At 41.9% G+C, this 19,715-nt stretch overlaps 2 protein-coding genes across 5 annotated transcripts; both read left to right on the plus strand.

Moving 5' to 3' along the window:
- Positions 1-1,753: 1,753 nt before the first annotated feature.
- On the plus strand, positions 1,754-3,213 carry LOC115572039 (uncharacterized). Its single transcript, XM_030401802.1, has 2 exons — positions 1,754-2,171; positions 2,293-3,213. Exons 1-2 carry the CDS (start codon positions 1,791-1,793, stop codon positions 2,314-2,316), a joined length of 405 nt encoding a protein of 134 aa, XP_030257662.1. The 5' UTR covers positions 1,754-1,790; the 3' UTR covers positions 2,317-3,213.
- Positions 3,214-4,140: 927 nt separating this feature from the next.
- On the plus strand, positions 4,141-12,181 carry LOC115572037 (uncharacterized). 4 transcript variants are annotated; one of them, XM_030401801.1, is made up of 3 exons: positions 4,141-4,645; positions 7,721-7,761; positions 11,244-12,181. In XM_030401801.1, exons 1-3 carry the CDS (start codon positions 4,226-4,228, stop codon positions 11,425-11,427), a joined length of 645 nt encoding a protein of 214 aa, XP_030257661.1. In that variant the 5' UTR covers positions 4,141-4,225; the 3' UTR covers positions 11,428-12,181. The 4 variants fall into 4 exon arrangements, with proteins under 4 accessions (XP_030257661.1, XP_030257659.1, XP_030257658.1 ...); XM_030401799.1 differs by lacking the exons at positions 7,721-7,761; positions 11,244-12,181 and adding exons at positions 5,745-6,175; positions 8,316-8,823 and having other exon boundaries at positions 4,141-4,686; XM_030401798.1 differs by lacking the exons at positions 7,721-7,761; positions 11,244-12,181 and adding an exon at positions 5,745-6,681 and having other exon boundaries at positions 4,141-4,686.
- Positions 12,182-19,715: the final 7,534 nt, after the last annotated feature.

Consider the following 19,715-nt stretch of genomic DNA (forward strand, 5'->3'; position numbering starts at 1 on the left):
ATACGCAGACCTGCCAAAGCTGCTCCTACAGGTTCCCTTATGTTCATGAACACGTTGCAGCATATGGTATGTGCTGTTCCAGCATGTTTCCATCTCTTGAATGAGCTTTAGAGATGGCTGGCCCATTTGCTCCTGCACCTGTGTCAGCCTCTCCTCTAAAATTAGCCGAGAAAATGTGATTAATTCAGTGTCACTGCAGCAGCAACTTAAACAACGCAGTCGAATTTAAAATATTGCAATAGTATGAAGCAACGCTGCTGCTTTCACCTTAGATTTTCACCTTCTCAGCAGAATGGGCCTCAGGGAAATGCAGCACCCCTAAAACAACAGATTGCAAAGAGGTGCTTGGATCTATGAAATGGCATGTCACAGCCAGATATGCATCGGTATTGTTTGAGGTCCACATATCTGAAGTCAAGCTAACTGCAGATGCCTTTGACACAAGGACTTGGATTTTCTCCTTGGACTCCTTGTATCTGTCCTCCACCATAGCTTTCAAAGCCTAAAGAAAAGAGGAGAACATTCTTGGAAATTGGGAAAAATGCGACCAAGGCCTCATCCACATCAGTCTTTTCTCCTGATGACAAAAAAAGCAGTATTCAATTACAGATGTCATTAATTATTCATATTCAAAACATAAATTAATGTTGTAATTTCATGTTTGTATGCCATTGCATCCTAAAATGGCTTACCTGAGCTTGGTCCAACTTGGTTGGTCTCCTTGTTCTCGTGCAGGGCCCTTTAATGCCTCAGCATGGATGAGGTGTTGTAGGTGTTGATTGTTGTATCCAAGTTCTTTTAAACACAACCGACACTTCACCTTTTAAAATACCAGAAATTAGAAGAAAGAAATAAGAACAACGGATACTCTGTGTTGTCATATGCATACCTTATCATGAGAGATATGCTCAAAAGGTTCCCAGCCAGGGGAAAAGCTCCTCTTTCTTGCTGGCTCCATCGGAAAGTCGAATGCCGCTCGAATAGATCGCAAACAAAATCCACAAACTCCTCAAAATGTGAGGTGATCATATTCTGGTTTGTTTAACACTTTTTGATATTCTGTAGCAGTCCAATTGTTTGACTCGCTATTTTTCTTTGTTTGGGCTGATTTTCCTCATGAGTGATTGCGGAGGATTCAGATCACCTGTGCACAGGTGGGGAGACTGACTCCTGATTGAGATTTGAAAGCAGCCTGTGGCATTTCCCTCCCAGCCAGTCAGGGTGTGATTGTTTATATTCTTATGTAGGTTGGGCCTGCCTGTAAGCCAGTACTGCCACAATTCCATATGTGTTCCTGCATAGTTTGGATGTTATCATTATTAAGAATAATAAAAATAAAGAAAAACATAGAATAAGCCACACTTGACTGGTACTATTCGTTCTGTCTACCTGTGTTTGACCATAGTAAACTTGGACTTTTACCTCAGTCTGCTTGTCTGTGTCTCAGAAAATTTGGGTGCTTATATCTGTCATTATATTTGTCGAATGGGTTTTGCACTCATTATCTATGCAGTCCCTATCTCTACTGGACTTCAATAGAACATCAGTGTGCTTTGGCAAGATCACCACCAGATCAAACAGTATTGCAAGAAACAGACTGCAACATAGTCATGTACAAGATTAAGCAAGTGAATAATTGACTACAGATTTCACGTAATGATGCTGCTGTAACTTTATTTAGATTGATTTTATAGAGCTCCTGTCAGAAACACACAGTGAAAGCAGTGCTGAGTAGTTTTCATTTTTGTGCACAGATTCTTTATAGTGAGATCTGACAAGTTCACATCAAGATGGGGAATATGCAGTGTCCTGCTGAAGATGCAGCCCTCCTGGCTTCTGTTGCTCGAGACGTCTGCCCTTTCCCAAACTACTACCCCAGTCCTCATTTTGTCAACATGCTGTCCGTCAACTCTTCTCTTCACCTGAAGAACCACTACACAGCTGTGCAGTCCTCCCTTACTCCTAAGCAGCTGGAAGACTTCACTCAGGGCCTGAGGACCACTTTTGGCAGGGAGGGCAAGGTCACTCTTGGTGGGGTCGGGGTTGTGGCTCTGTCCCTGGCTGTGCTGTTTGACACCCTTGCCAGACAGGTCAGGGGAGAGTGGGTGTCAGAGTCAGAGCCCATTCCACATTGCAAACAACCCGACCAGGATGAAAGAGGAGATAGAGAGGTAGGTGCTGCAGTGTGTGTGTGTTTGTGTACATGTGACATATAAAATCCATTTGCCTACTACTGAATGTGTGTACTCTATATTAGCTTGTGTGACTTTATTGTCTGTCTGTCTCACCAAGGTACCACAAGCAGTTCATGATTGATCAGCAATCTTTCAACAAAATGGAAGAAAACATCACAATACCGAAAAACGAAGACACCACAGCAGTCAATTTGTTGCTGGGACAGTTTGTAGCTGTCAGTCTGAGTCTTCAACTTCTCCGTATCAAAAACGGTACAGCTGATGAGTTGGTTGCCATTGAGGGAAGACCATATGGGGATATGATCTTAAATCTTAACTGTGACCCACAGATAGCTGACAAAGACTTTCTGGCCAAAGTGCAGAAATCTGACAACCGCACTCAAGAAGCTTTTGAAAGTTGCAAACCAAGAAGTGATGATCAAAGGAAGTCATTGGTGCACCACATTGCCAAGATGGAATTGGCTGATGTTCTGTTCTTTCCCTTACATGTAGCTGGACTTAATAATGTTGATTCAATGATTGCTCAAAGAGAAGATTTTGACCTGAAGGCCAGTGCACTCAGAACATGGGCAGAGTAGTTCAGCAGCCACAATTTTTCACATAGAGAGAAAAAAAAGATAACAATATGCAAAGTCAACATCAGATATATAAGTGGAAGATGAAACTAATAGAATAGATACAGCCTGATCAGTTATAGACAGCATGTGTACAGACATAGACAACCAGGCATCATGTGACAAAGGAGTCGGAATGTGATCAGTTTCTTAATTTCTTTTAACCTTTGAGTCCATTTTGTGTTTTCTTAGTCTCCAGCTGCTACTTACTATTTGGGTGTTTTTTTTTCCTTCAATGGCTTGAAAATCGGTGAATTAAGATTGTTATGTATGTGATTGACACAGTTTAGACATTGTATTGAATTGTATGCACAGTGGATTTTCAATGTGTCAATACATTTACATTTGACCCTATATTCTGGATTAAGAAATTGAAAACATTATGTCATTAAAACATCTTCTTTTAAAAATTCCAAGTGAGTTTGTCATCCAGAGGAGGGTGTTGTAGCTAGTATTACTTATAGTGCAGATCAACAGCAGTCCAGCTCGGGTCTGCAGTGTTATATTTCAAAAAGCTGTCACCAACGACTGAAAGCCGGTTTGAGATGTACTCTTGTCTCTTGCTCTATGACTGTCTCTTTATCTCTTTCTTTTCCTTCGTCAATGTCCTCTTCAGTCTCTGAACCTTTGTCATGATGTCCATAACGGTTGCTGAGCTTGGTTCCACTGCTTATGTTGTGGTGTTTTTTCTTGATCTGGACTTGGAAACCTCAGCCCAGGAGGAGCATATGGAAATAAGAATACATCCGAGAATGCTTCCTTGAGGAACACTATATCCAATGTCAAATCTCTCAGACAGTTATATGTCAGCCAAGTGATTAACTAGCAACCTGTCCAGGATATAACAACAGTCAGCTGGTATCAACTCCAGGGTATAAGGATAAGTGGATTTATAGATAACGGATGGATGTCTCAGACGCAAGAACCAGTCAAGCCAAGCACTGTACAAGAGAGCTCCATCAATTTCTCAAGTCATTTGATAAAAATGTAGCAATTAATTGTATCAAATGCAGCGGTCAGTCATACATGAATACTCAAATCATGCTTCCAAATTGAAAAATCTTGTTTCAGCCATTTCATCACAGTAGAAAATATAGAGGTGTTATGTTTAAGCCAGATTGTAAAGCTTTATAATTTTGATTCTGGTCCTCTCTGTCACAGTGCAATAAAATCAGTGTGCTTTGGCAAGATGACCACCAGATCAAACATAAGTGCAAGACACAGACTGTGACACAGTCACGTTCAAGATTAAGCAGATGAATAATTGACTACAGATATTACGTAATGATGCCGCTCTAACTTTATTTGTGATGTCCAGAGATAACCAATCACACACACGGAGCGGTGCTGTGAGGTTTAAACTTTTCTGCAGCGATCATTTATAGTCAAATCTCTGAATAACAAATTGCCGTCACAATGGGAAACATTTTCTGCCCTGATATGGATGTAGCCGTGCTGGCTTCTGTTGCTCGAGACGTCTGCCCTTTCCCAAACTACTACCCCAGTCCTCTTTTCATCAACATGCTGTCCGTCAACTCTTCTCTTCACCTGAAGAACCACTACACGGCTGTGCAGTCCTCCCTGACTCCTAAGCAGCTGGAAGACTTCACTCAGGGCCTGAGGACCACTTTTGGCAGGGAGGGCAAGGTCACTCTTGGTGGGGTCGGGGTAGTGGCTCTGTCCCTGGCTGTGCTGTTTGACACCCTAGCCCGACAGGTCAGGGGAGAGTGGGTGTCAGAGTCAGAGCCCATTCCAGGTTTATTTGTCAAGGATCTGAGAGGGTACTACCCACCGCAGGTCTACACAGCCAGCAAGTACCTGAGGCTGGTACCCCACATTGCAAACAACCCGACCAGGATGAAAGAGGAGATAGAGAGGTAGGTGCTACAGTGTGTGTACGAGTGACATATAACCAGTGTTGGGAATAACGGCGTTTAAGTATAACGGCGTTACTAACGGCGTTATTTTTTTCAGTAACGGAGTAATCTAATGAATTACTTTTCCCATCGTTACAACGCCAATACCGTTACCGACTATCAAATGTGGTGCGTTACAAATTGAAGTTTCTCATTGAAGCTGTTGTCATCCGACTCCGCTCTCAGCCACCGGAGCAGCAGGGCTGCTCTATTTTTCTCCGGTGAGGCAGGAGGGAGGGGCGGGACAACCGCAGAGGTGATGATTGGCTCTCTAAGGTAGAGTGAGAGTTCGTAAGCCAATCAGAGGCTGTGTTTGGTTTACACACAAACTAGCAGAGGTGAGCTGCAGAAATGGCGAGTCCAGAGGGAAAAGTTAAGGTTTTCAAAGTGGAAGTACAGACACTACTTTAACCTCCTTTGTCCACGTCCGTTTTAAGCAACTCTAATCTAATGAAGCATCTCTCAACTGCACGTGCTTCTACAACACTAGTGGCCAAAAACACCGTTGTTGACACTGTTGATGATGATAGCAGGTGTGGCTAACGTGAGCTCCGCTAACAACCGCTGGATGTTTCTGCTCCTGCTGCACTAAAACTTGTGACACAGACTGAACTGAATGCATGATAGGCAGGTATGTTGTTGAGAACATGCTCCCGTTATCAACAGCTGACCCAGACTCCTTCATTGGCTAAATACCAGGGAGAGCAGGTGCCGGTCCGCCATGCAGAAAGACATTTTCTAAATATATAGATGCAGAGTACATTAAAATCAATGCCGAGCTCAAAAGGGGAAGAAAAGAATGTAACGCAAGAGTTACTTTTACTGGTAACTAATTACTTCTATATTGGAGTAATTCCGTTACTAACTCAGTTACTTTTTTGGAGAAGTAATTAGTAACTATAACTAATTATTATTTAAAAGTAACGTGACCAACACTGCATATAACATCAGTGTGACACTAATGAATGTGTGTATTCTGTGTTGGCTTCTGTGATTTATTGTCCGTTTGTCTCACTAAGGTACCAGAAGCAGCTCATAATTGATCAGCAATCTTTGGGCGAATTGGGAGAACACCACACATTGCCGTTACAGGAAGACATCACATTGATGAATTTTAAGCTGAGTCGCATATTTGCCGCCAGTTTGGAGATCCACCTGCTCCGCATAAACAACGGTTCCGCTGATGAGTTTGTTGTGCGTGAAACAAAAAATGATGTGCAAGATGTGATATACAATTTTAACTGTGTCCCAGAAGCAGCTCACAATGACATTTTGAATGTAGTGCAAAAGTCTGACAACCGCACCCAAGACATTTTCAAAAAGTTTCTTGCCTCAGTGGAACCAGAGACATGGATGCAATATATTGTCACGCTAGAAATGCTCAGTGTCTTACTCCACTTCACCCCAAGTACACTTGGTGATCTTAGTTCAGAGATTGCTCAAAGAGAAGATTTTGACCTGAAGGCCAATGCACTTAGAAAATGGGCAGAGTAGTTTGCTGACCCTTTGACCATCATTTTACGCATCTTACACTGTCTAGTTTCATGAATTTATATTTTGTGACTAACAGTTTTGCAAATCCAGCTACAAGCTACAATCTGGATGTCATTGTTGGTTTTTAGTGGTTTGAAAATAAGGGGAATGACTAGTTGAGTCTAGTGATATGTGTAGGTATACGCTGTATGCAAATTTTGGTACCACTCTTGTTTCCAAAAACATTAGTTTGAACATTAATTAATTAAACATATTTTGTTAAGATTGATTTGAATGCAACCCATTCAACTTAAATACATCAAAATGATCATCTGTTAATGGCAATGATGGTTTCTCTGTTGATCCACCACTTTGGTCTATACTGAAATATCTCAACAACTATTTGATGGATTGATATGAAATTCTGTATTCATGGTCTCCACAGGATGAATAAAAAAGGGTGGAATAGTGTTGCAGACTGTTTATGTGGTTCCATATGCAGTTTCTTTGATGAATGTTTCACCATAGGATGAATTGTAATAGTGCAGGTGATGCCTTAACATTTAATGTTGCACCATCATTAGGTCAAATTTAGATTTTTTTCCCACTACTTTAGCTTACAAACTAAACAGATGTGATGACCAATTTACATGTATTTATATTTTAATATGACTACATGCCATGATGAAACACACTTTCCCTCTAGACTTTATTATAGGCTTTATTATTGAAGGAACAAACACTAATTTGTTCACAATGATATGATTGACAGGAAGAAATAGCAATGAGACATTCAGCGCTCTCACTGTGTTCTTGCATTGTCTAAAGATACGTCATCAATGTCCATGTGTGCTGTCAGTATTATGAAAGGCTGGCCACTGGTAAATTAAAATGTTTTGGCTCACTCAGTCCTTCTCTCCATAGAGTTCCACCAAAACATGAATATGCTTTGGCAAGATGACCACCAGAAGCACGAGTGCAAGACACAGACTGAGACACAGTCACATATGAGAGAAAGCAGGTGAAAAATTATTTACAAGTTTGATGTCACAATATTGACGTTATTTGTGATATTCAGGGACAGTCTGTCAGACACACAGAGTGAGCAGTGCTGTGTAGTTTCAACCTTTCTACAGAGGTCGGTTATAGTCAAATCTCTGGCTGAGCTTTTCGGGGCCACGATGGGTTTGTTCTCTGTCCTATTGAGGACATGGCCCAACTGGCTTCTGTTGCTCGAGACATCTGCCTTTTCCCAAACCACAACCACAGTCCCCAATTTTTGTCAACATGCTGTCCATCGCCTTTTCACTTCACCTGAAGAACCACGACACGGCCGGGCAGTCCTCCCTTACTCCTAAGCAGCTGGAAGACTTCACTCAGGGCCTGAGGACCACTTTTGGCAGGGAGGGCAAGGTCACTCTTGGTGGGGTCGGGGTTGTGGCTCTGTCCCTGGCTGTGCTGTTTGACACCCTTGCCAGACAGGTCAGGGGAGAGCGGGTGTCAGAGTCAGAGCCCATTCCACATTGCAAACAACCCGACCAGGATGAAAGAGGAGATAGAGAGGTAGGTGCTGCAGTGTGTGTTTGTGTACATGTGACATATAAAATCCATTTGCCTACTACTGAATGTGTGTACTCTATATTAGCTTGTGTGACTTTATTGTCTGTCTGTCTCACCAAGGTACCACAAGCAGTTCATGATTGATCAGCAATCTTTGAACAAAATGGAAGAAAACATCACAATACCGAAAAACGAAGACACCACAGCAGTCAATTTGTTGCTGGGACAGTTTGTAGCTGTCAGTCTGAGTCTTCACCTTCTCCGTATCAAAAACGGTACAGCTGATGAGTTGGTTGCCATTGAGGGAAGACCATATGGGGATATGATCTTAAATCTTAACTGTGACCCACAGATAGCTGACAAAGACTTTCTGGCCAAAGTGCAGAAATCTGACAACCGCACTCAAGAAGCTTTTGAAAGTTGCAAACCAAGAAGTGATGATCAAAGGAAGTCATTGGTGCACCACATTGCCAAGATGGAATTGGCTGATGTTCTGTTCTTTCCCATACATGTAGCTGGACTTAATAATGTTGATTCAATGCTTGCTCAAAGAGAAGATTTTGACCTGAAGGCCAGTGCACTCAGAACATGGGCAGAGTAGTTCAGCAGCCACAATTTTTCACATAGAGAGAAAAAAAAGATAACAATATGCAAAGTCAACATCAGATATATAAGTGGAAGATGAAACTAATAGAATACATACAGCCTGATCAGTTATAGACAGCATGTGTACAGACATAGACAACCAGGCATCATGTGACAAAGGAGTCGGAATGTGATCAGTTTCTTAATTTCTTTTAACCTAGTAGTCTAACCTAATAGTCCATTTTGTGTTTTCTTAGTCTCCAGCTGCTAATTACTATTTGGGTGTTTTTTTTTCCTTCAATGGCTTGAAAATCGGTGAATTAAGATTGTTATGTATGTGATTGACACAGTTTAGACATTGTATTGCATTGTATGCACAGTGGATTTTCAATGTGTCAATACATTTACATTTGACCCTATATTCTGGATTAAGAAATTGAAAACATTATGTCATTAAAACATTCTCTTTAAAAATTCCAAGTGAGTTTGTCATCCAGAGGAGGGTGTTGTAGCTAATATTACTTATAGTGCAGATCAACAGCAGTCCAGCTCGGGTCTGCAGTGTTATATTTCAAAAAGCTGTCACCAACGACTGAAAGCCGGTTTGAGATGTACTCTTGTCTCTTGCTCTATGACTGTCTCTTTATCTCTTTCTTTTCCTTCGTCAATGTCCTCTTCAGTCTCTGAACCTTTGTCATGATGTCCATAACGGTCGCTGAGCTTGGTTCCACTGCTTATGTTGTGGTGTTTTTTCTTGATCTGGACTTGGAAACCTCAGCCCAGGAGGAGCATATGGAAATAAGAATACATCCGAGAATGCTTCCTTGAGGAACACTATATCCAATGTCAAATCTCTCAGACAGTTATATGTCAGCCAAGTGATTAACTAGCAACCTGTCCAGGATATAACAACAGTCAGCTGGTATCAACTCCAGGGTATAAGGATAAGTGGACTTATAGATAACGGATGGATGTCTCAGACGCAAGAACCAGTCAAGCCAAGCACTGTGCAAGAGAGCTCCATCAATTTCTCAAGTCGTTCGATAAAAATGTAGCAATTAATTGTATCAAATGCAGCGGTCAGTCAAACATGAATACTCAAATCATGCTTCCAAATTGAAAAATCTTGTTTCAGCCATTTCATCACAGTAGACCAGTACACCAGATCAAACATAAGTGCAAGACACAGACTGTGACACAGTCACGTTCAAGATTAAGCAGATGAATAATTGACTACAGATATTACGTAATGATGCCGCTCTAACTTTATTTGTGATGTCCAGAGATAACCAATCACACACACGGAGCGGTGCTGTGAGGTTTAAACTTTTCTGCAGCGATCATTTATAGTCAAATCTCTGAATAACAAATTGCCGTCACAATGGGAAACATTTTCTGCCCTGATATGGATGTAGCCGTGCTGGCTTCTGTTGCTCGAGACGTCTGCCCTTTCCCAAACTACTACCCCAGTCCTCTTTTCATCAACATGCTGTCCGTCAACTCTTCTCTTCACCTGAAGAACCACTACACGGCTGTGCAGTCCTCCCTGACTCCTAAGCAGCTGGAAGACTTCACTCAGGGCCTGAGGACCACTTTTGGCAGGGAGGGCAAGGTCACTCTTGGTGGGGTCGGGGTAGTGGCTCTGTCCCTGGCTGTGCTGTTTGACACCCTAGCCCGACAGGTCAGGGGAGAGTGGGTGTCAGAGTCAGAGCCCATTCCAGGTTTATTTGTCAAGGATCTGAGAGGGTACTACCCACCGCAGGTCTACACAGCCAGCAAGTACCTGAGGCTGGTACCCCACATTGCAAACAACCCGACCAGGATGAAAGAGGAGATAGAGAGGTAGGTGCTACAGTGTGTGTACGAGTGACATATAACCAGTGTTGGGAATAACGGCGTTTAAGTATAACGGCGTTACTAACGGCGTTATTTTTTTCAGTAACGGAGTAATCTAATGAATTACTTTTCCCATCGTTACAACGCCAATACCGTTACCGACTATCAAATGTGGTGCGTTACAAATTGAAGTTTCTCATTGAAGCTGTTGTCATCCGACTCCGCTCTCAGCCACCGGAGCAGCAGGGCTGCTCTATTTTTCTCCGGTGAGGCAGGAGGGAGGGGCGGGACAACCGCAGAGGTGATGATTGGCTCTCTAAGGTAGAGTGAGAGTTCGTAAGCCAATCAGAGGCTGTGTTTGGTTTACACACAAACTAGCAGAGGTGAGCTGCAGAAATGGCGAGTCCAGAGGGAAAAGTTAAGGTTTTCAAAGTGGAAGTACAGACACTACTTTAACCTCCTTTGTCCACGTCCGTTTTAAGCAACTCTAATCTAATGAAGCATCTCTCAACTGCACGTGCTTCTACAACACTAGTGGCCAAAAACACCGTTGTTGACACTGTTGATGATGATAGCAGGTGTGGCTAACGTGAGCTCCGCTAACAACCGCTGGATGTTTCTGCTCCTGCTGCACTAAAACTTGTGACACAGACTGAACTGAATGCATGATAGGCAGGTATGTTGTTGAGAACATGCTCCCGTTATCAACAGCTGACCCAGACTCCTTCATTGGCTAAATACCAGGGAGAGCAGGTGCCGGTCCGCCATGCAGAAAGACATTTTCTAAATATATAGATGCAGAGTACATTAAAATCAATGCCGAGCTCAAAAGGGGAAGAAAAGAAAGTAACGCAAGAGTTACTTTTACTGGTAACTAATTACTTCTATATTGGAGTAATTCCGTTACTAACTCAGTTACTTTTTTGGAGAAGTAACTAGTAACTATAACTAATTATTATTTAAAAGTAACGTGACCAACACTGCATATAACATCAGTGTGACACTAATGAATGTGTGTATTCTGTGTTGGCTTCTGTGATTTATTGTCCGTTTGTCTCACTAAGGTACCAGAAGCAGCTCATAATTGATCAGCAATCTTTGGGCGAATTGGGAGAACACCACACATTGCCGTTACAGGAAGACATCACATTGATGAATTTTAAGCTGAGTCGCATATTTGCCGCCAGTTTGGAGATCCACCTGCTCCGCATAAACAACGGTTCCGCTGATGAGTTTGTTGTGCAGTGAAACAAAAAATGATGTGCAAGATGTGATATACAATTTTAACTGTGTCCCAGAAGCAGCTCACAATGACATTTTGAATGTAGTGCAAAAGTCTGACAACCGCACCCAAGACATTTTCAAAAAGTTTCTTGCCTCAGTGGAACCAGAGACATGGATGCAATATATTGTCACGCTAGAAATGCTCAGTGTCTTACTCCACTTCACCCAAAGTACACTTGGTGATCTTAGTTCAGAGATTGCTCAAAGAGAAGATTTTGACCTGAAGGCCAATGCACTTAGAAAATGGGCAGAGTAGTTTGCTGACCCTTTGACCATCATTTTACGCATCTTACACTGTCTAGTTTCATGAATTTATATTTTGTGACTAACAGTTTTGCAAATCCAGCTACAAGCTACAATCTGGATGTCATTGTTGGTTTTTAGTGGTTTGAAAATAAGGGGAATGACTAGTTGAGTCTAGTGATATGTGTAGGTATACGCTGTATGCAAATTTTGGTACCACTCTTGTTTCCAAAAACATTAGTTTGAACATTAATTAATTAAACATATTTTGTTAAGATTGATTTGAATGCAACCCATTCAACTTAAATACATCAAAATGATCATCTGTTAATGGCAATGATGGTTTCTCTGTTGATCCACCACTTTGGTCTATACTGAAATATCTCAACAACTATTTGATGGATTGATATGAAATTCTGTATTCATGGTCTCCACAGGATGAATAAAAAAGGGTGGAATAGTGTTGCAGACTGTTTATGTGGTTCCATATGCAGTTTCTTTGATGAATGTTTCACCATAGGATGAATTGTAATAGTGCAGGTGATGCCTTAACATTTAATGTTGCACCATCATTAGGTCAAATTTAGATTTTTTTCCCACTACTTTAGCTTACAAACTAAACAGATGTGATGACCAATTTACATGTATTTATATTTTAATATGACTACATGCCATGATGAAACACACTTTCCCTCTAGACTTTATTATAGGCTTTATTATTGAAGGAACAAACACTAATTTGTTCACAATGATATGATTGACAGGAAGAAATAGCAATGAGACATTCAGCGCTCTCACTGTGTTCTTGCATTGTCTAAAGATACGTCATCAATGTCCATGTGTGCTGTCAGTATTATGAAAGGCTGGCCACTGGTAAATTAAAATGTTTTGGCTCACTCAGTCCTTCTCTCCATAGAGTTCCACCAAAACATGAATATGCTTTGGCAAGATGACCACCAGAAGCACGAGTGCAAGACACAGACTGAGACACAGTCACATATGAGAGAAAGCAGGTGAAAAATTATTTACAAGTTTGATGTCACAATATTGACGTTATTTGTGATATTCAGGGACAGTCTGTCAGACACACAGAGTGAGCAGTGCTGTGTAGTTTCAACCTTTCTACAGAGGTCGGTTATAGTCAAATCTCTGGCTGAGCTTTTCGGGGCCACGATGGGTTTGTTCTCTGTCCTATTGAGGACATGGCCCAACTGGCTTCTGTTGCTCGAGACATCTGCCTTTTCCCAAACCACAACCACAGTCCCCAATTTTTGTCAACATGCTGTCCATCGCCTTTTCACTTCACCTGAAGAACCACGACACGGCCGGGCAGTCCTCCCTGACTCCCAAGCAGCTGGAAGACTTCACTCAGGGCCTGAGGACCACTTTTGGCAGGGAGGGCAAGTTCCCTCTTGGTGGCGTCGGGGCAAAAAAGACTTTCTGTCTAAAGTGCAAAATATACATAAACACATGTCAAATGTTTCAAAGACGAGGCTGCACAAGCCTTCGATGTTAGCATTTTTTAATGCCATGATCGACCTTGTATGTCCTTTTGGTAATGTTGATTCAATGACAGCTCAAAGGGAAGATTTTGACCTGAAGGCCAATGCACCCAAAACATGGGCAGAGTAGTTCAAAGGGAAATTTTCCAAATACAGCTGGAAAGAAAAGGACTTCATTTATGTTCAAAAGAAGACAGCATGAAAGTCTTTGTCACACAATAACTAAAATGGTGTGCGACGAATAAAATCTTATGATGTTGAGACCATGTAGGTAATGTTCTCTTTTTAAATTGCAGTCCATCTTAAAATCATATCCCGCCCACTACACGCCCGACCACAAATGGTGTTTGTGAAGCACCTCGTGAATGTTACTGCATACAATTGAGCCTGTTGATCAATGATTCCACACAGTGAATGATGGCAACATCTGAGAAAAATATTTTTTTCTGACTCATGGAGGTGAAGGCTCAATCGTGAAATGTGATAAGTGAACACGATTTATTTCTTTATCAAGTTTTCTTTTCGCCTGTTTCATAATCAGGACTAATAATGAGCATCATGGAGTGTGCAGATTGTAAGAAAGCTTCTTCGCTGATGTTTTTTAGACTTGAAAGGTGCTCATGAAATAGTTATAGTTCAGCATGAGTAACAAGACTGTTTTGAATGTAAGGAAGTGGACCTAAAATTTGGCAGTGATATGAAGTTTCTTACATTTCACACCTCTAAAACTTAAAAACTACATATTGATATACACAGCAGGCCGAGTATGATTTGTTATGTTTTAATAAATGTGCTTTACTTTACTCAGTTTGTTCGCAGATAAATAATCCTGGCCCAAAACACTTAAAAATATTCTCCATGCAAGGTTGGTATGAGGGATAAATATCATCAGACTTAGATATTTTGCATTTGTATTAAATGAATAGGAAATAACACTCTCTCAAGAGAGTTTCAAAACTTTGATGATGAATTTTGTGAACAAATGTGCTGTCTGAAGAGGGAACAAGTGAACTAAACTCAAAGAGATTTATTTTTAGTTACAGTTTTAGTTACAAAAAGCAGTCGAAACCGCTCAAGTTCAAAAAAGCCTTTGACATAGATGAGTTGTCCAATCAATATATATGCTTGTTTTATTGATTTTCAAAAAAAGTTTTTGATTTTGTTGGCTGTGATCTACTTTAATTTAAGCTCTACCAAATTGGTGTCAATGGAAAATAAAAAAAACAAGTATTCACTCTTTATACAAGGCACCTGCATGTGTTCAAATAAATTAATATCTTACATAATGATTTTCCACGCCCTCTGCTGTTAAACAAGGTGGTTTATTATTTATATTAACATCATTTCCTGTTTTGATTAAAGATTTGCTGGGGAAAGGGGTAATGTGCGGCACTGTACTTGTGAATATTCTTCTTTATGCTGATCATATTACTTTGCTGTTAGAAAATGAGGAAGTGATGATAAATGGTGTGCAAAATGGACAGACTTTGTATCAATAAAAAAAAAAAAACATAAATTATGCATTTCTGCAAGCCAAGTAGAGAAAGGAGCAGTTCTCAGTTTTGCGTTGTTGACAAGAGTCTTGAGTTTATCGTATCACTATTAAGTATATTGTTTTTTTTCCTGATGAAAGCATGTCCTTTTTATATGGTGCGTCAGTTTTAGCAGACTCTGCAAGTGGAGCACTTTCACATTTACATTTAGCAGACGCTTTTTGTCCAAAGTGACTTACAGTAATTCACACATACATTCATACACTGATGGCTGTGGCTGCCATGCAACTGGCATTATGTTTGTGGAGCTCAAATCACTGTTGGGAAAGCGTTATTGACAGTGTTGTGTATACAAAGATACTTCGATCTGCTGCACAGTAGCTCTTTTTCAGTAAACATTGGTCAGATGTTTTTGCACTGGGCTGAAAGGGATGCTGCTCAAAGAGCAAAGATTGCAGCATGTACAGAAAATGAAAATTATGAAAAAGGAAGTTATAAAAATGGATAGTGATACAGTGATTTTAAAACTGCTAAGGGTTCTTCACAACGCTCGTTAGCTGTTCATATATCAATATGAACCATGGCCTTGTGGGGCTTATTGCTTCTTTAAAAACACAATTTACTTTGAGTTACATGTGAAAAGATATAAATACGTAAGGGTCAGTATCTCACAAGAAATGGTTGTGACAGACAGTTACTTTCCATTTTTCCTGGCCCCGACTTCATATCCCCCCTAGAATACTTCTCAGAATTGTGACTTGTAGCAAATGACCATTGGAATCACTGCGCTAAACAAAGATAGCAAAAATGATCAAAGTGTGGGTCTTGGCCCCCTTGTGGGCCATGAAGGTACTCACTTGTATCACCTGCACCGGGTGGCATTCCACAAAACACAATTCGAACAGGATGGCAACAGTATTTGACTGGGGAACAGACATTGACACAATATCCAAGAAAAGTATCTTATATCGTGTCAATGGCAGCAATTTTGACTGCATGTGTTGCTCTGTATGACCTTAGCCCAGCCTTTACATAGAACTGTTCTTTATATGAGATAAAAAAAATGATAAATGACAAATATTTCATTTAAGTCTAAGTATGTGTTGATCGGAGTTGAGATTGATTACTTGGGTGGGCTCCCTAAAATTTTTCAATTACAAATAAGGTTGAGTCTTAAGTTTAGGAATGGCTGGTGTCTATATGTTAACATTTGCAAATTAGCACTACATCATCTGAAGCTTTTTGAAATGTCACTTTTATACATAAGTGTTTAGTCATAATACAAACAATTTGCCAAATACACATTACAATATACATTATCCCGCATATATCATGGTCAGTTGCCAAAAAAATGCCTATGCATCTCATTTTACAGTACAACTACAAGCTATAGTGCATTCATTTAGGAAAGTGAACGGACAGTAGTGGTGGGCGGATCAATCCAAATATCGATACTATCGATACCAACGTTGGTATTGATATTGATCGATACCAGTGTAATGAGATCGATACTTTAGTTTTACTTTCTCTCCTGTATGCGCTACGGCAGTTTCATCGAAAGCAGCGACCTGGCTGTCTGTGTCCGCTGCTTTCAAATGCTGCTCCTCGGCTCTCTCACACACAGCGGAGAGGGAGCAGCCAGGCACACTGTGCTCCTCCTCCCGAATCACATGACGGCACGCTGCCGGGCACTGTTAAGTCACGTGACGGTACAACATCAAATTACAAGAGGCCCTCTTGTGATTTGATGTTGTAACGTCACGTGACTCCTCCCCCTCTTGTGATTTGATGTTGTACCAACACGTCACTCAGCAGCCCGACAACGCGGCAAATCCAAACAAAGAAGGCGGCTCATTCATTCATTCACATTCAGCGAAATACACACATACAAGCAACAGAGATGGAGCCGAAGGATGGCAGAGAGAAAGAGGAGCGCCGTTTGGCTGTATTTTCAGGCCGAAAATGTCACAACGGCGACCTGTGTCATTTGCAAGAAGCTGGTAAAATACAGTGGTAACACTACCAATTTGTTTAAACACATGAGAAATCATGCTAATCAATTCGAAGAACTGAAGAAACGCAGAGAGGAGTGTGACTGAATGGGCCTGGAGTTGCTGAGACAGGTTTGCAAGTTCAGACAGTGCATCATACATGAGGCCAAGGTCACACAGAAATTCTTTGCTTTGCATATAATGTGCCAAGCCTCTGTTAGTGTGCCTTTCTTCGTTTCCTCTTTCTTGTTTGGTCTCTTTTGAAGTGTCTGTTGAGTGCTTCATACGACCTCCACAGAGCTTTTACAGCACAGAACCTGCTGGCCACCCATCGTGTATTTAAAATGATTATCATTTGATAAATCCGTGCTCTCATCCAGTTGAAGTGCGAAGTATTCGCTGGCTCTCACCTGCTCCAAAAGCTGAGCAGATACGTCCTGGGCCATGTCACCAATCTGTCGGCTCACAGTGTTATCAGAGATAGTGATGGCTCGGTCGCGAACGAATCAGTTCGAACGAACGAGTCTTTAACGCGAACGAACTGACCTGATTCCCCGTTTCACTTCTCTCTCGTTCGTTCGTTCATTCTCACAGACCAGTCACTGTGTTGTTCACTGTTCAGTTATCAGAGTGGTGAGGAGGACTGAGAGCCAGCCAATCGTATGCTGGGTCTAGGACACTGTCGTCGAATTTTAGCCAATGAGAACCGTTTACATAAAAAAAACCCCATTTCATTTCGTTCGTAGCTCTCGTTCTCGTTCGGTTATGATTCCTTTCCTGTCATTCTCGTTCAGTTAGTCACTCGTTCTTGGCTAGCTGGCTTTAGCTGTTAGCTGCTATCTGTTGTGTTGTCCAAAAGTACACATAATCATGTAGTTGCAGCTATGTATTTGCCATGAACAGCTTGTTATGTTGACCGTTAGCATGATCGTTTGAGAACGAGGAGCTGAGAACTGTGCATTACAATCACCGCCGTTGTACCGGAAGTGCGACTGAACGAACGAACGAACGAACTACATGAACGAGTCATCCTGCCGAACTGACCGACGGGAACTGAATCTCGACATCGAACGATGAAATCCACCTCTAATCAGAGAGTGGGACAGCGTCAATTTTTTTGGCAGCATCCTCACCAAGCACATTTTGGACAATGTCTTTGGTAGCTGGTAGAATCAAATCCCCTCCAATTGTGTGAGGTTTTTTAACTCAAGCAATGTGGTGCGAGGCTAAAAATGATGCCTTCAGGGCCTGCTCGGGCATAGTAGCTTGCTGTGTGAATGTAGCAGATTGCCTGACCAAATGCTCTTCTTTGCGTCTGAAGAAAATTACTGTTTTATCGGCCTCTGCCGGATGTTTTTGTATCAAGTGACGCTGAAGTTTCGAAGGTTTTAAAGGGATAGTTCGGGTTTTTTGAAGTGGGGTCATATAAAGTATATATCTATGGTCGGTCTGTTCCCTACTGTAATTGCTGATCAGCGCAGCCTCAGTTTGGAGAAGTAGAGAGCCACTCCAGCCCAGACGCTCAGCTTTGTACTGCAGTGAACGGGGTCCAGAGGCAAAGCGTATTTTAACCACCTAAAACAAGGCTCAACTGTACGTTGTATAGAGAAAATTCACACCGCTTTACATCGCCGTCAGACCCCCTTTCTTTTGGCACTACATTTTCTCAACGTAGAACCTCAGTATCCCTACGCGCAACAGGTGATCTGCGAGCGGCGAAATACAGTGCAAGACCCAGTCCTAGGGCCATATGATTTCGGCGATCACAGAATCGCGGATGGAATCACGGAATTGGCCGATTAAAACGGAATCTACTTTTTAACGCGGAATATTACGTAATTTGACATAATTTCACTGAAATGCTGTTTTTGTGTGGAAGAGGAACATATGTCTGGGGAAAACTGCAGAGGGAAGCAGATTTGAGTGGCACAACAAGTCGCCACCGCCCCCCTCCCCACAGACTGAGCTCCACCTTCAAAACAATGTAAGCATGGCGAAGCGGTTGCCCAGCTCCATCTTCGTCTGCGAAAAAACTGAGAAACTTGACATTTACCCCTCAGTACAGAGCCGAGCAGTTCCCCAACGACTTGTATGTGTCAGGTGAACTGTTGTTTTGCAAAGAAGCAGACCTGAGACATCATAATTAAAGGTGTAATGCGTAGGAGTTAGCCACCAAATTATCCGCATATAATACCAGAGTGACTGTTAAGGCAGGAACACACCGGCCCAACCGTTGGACGTCTGATGCATTTGGGGAGACTCGGACAAGGCCAGGAACAAATATGTTTGGTGTGTTCAGCTCTGTCGGAAGCTTTCGGAGCCGCGTGGACGTTGTCGGCTCCGATTCAGCATGTGAAGTCTGAGGAGGTTGGCTGTCGGAAGTCTGAGCCATTGGATTCTCTGATTGCCGGTGTGCTAGCAAATCAGCGCGGTGTGTGGGAGGGGCGGAAGTGACGATGGTGACGGCTTCGTATCATAACGAGCCCGAGAGCACACAACGCGAGTGTCAGCCCAACCATAGCCATCTTTCACGTATGCCAAGTATTTCTCTTCGTCTTCTCAGGTCGGACGAATACTGAATTAATACTGTGTGCGCTTTGTTTTTCTATGCACTCTGTTCCTCACTTTGTTCCATCATTTCCTGTTTTCGTTTTTGGATTACTGGCACGAGACTAGCGTGTTCAATGCAACTTTTCTGCCGAACGGGTCAGACAAGAGGCAACAGAGTGGTAGGAGAGTGGTCAGATGAGGCAGTTGGACGTCTGGGTGGTGTGTAGGGGCCTTTAACTGTTGCTAACCGTAGCTGCTGTTAGCTAGTTAGCCCCGTTAGCCACAACCCTCTTAGCTAACTCTGCCTGGGCTGGGAGCTCAAAGGACAGAGGGAGGGTTGGTGTTTTCACTGCTAGCTGTTTAGTATGTTATTGACATAACGTCACAAGTATAATTTCTCATTTTGTTGGTCATCTTTGCTAATTAGTTTTAATATTTACAACTGAAATTGTCATGACTCTTATCATGGCAGC

This window comes from Sparus aurata, chromosome 21 (genome assembly GCF_900880675.1).
Source record: "Sparus aurata chromosome 21, fSpaAur1.1, whole genome shotgun sequence".
In the NCBI taxonomy this organism is placed as follows: Eukaryota; Metazoa; Chordata; class Actinopteri; order Spariformes; family Sparidae; genus Sparus; species Sparus aurata.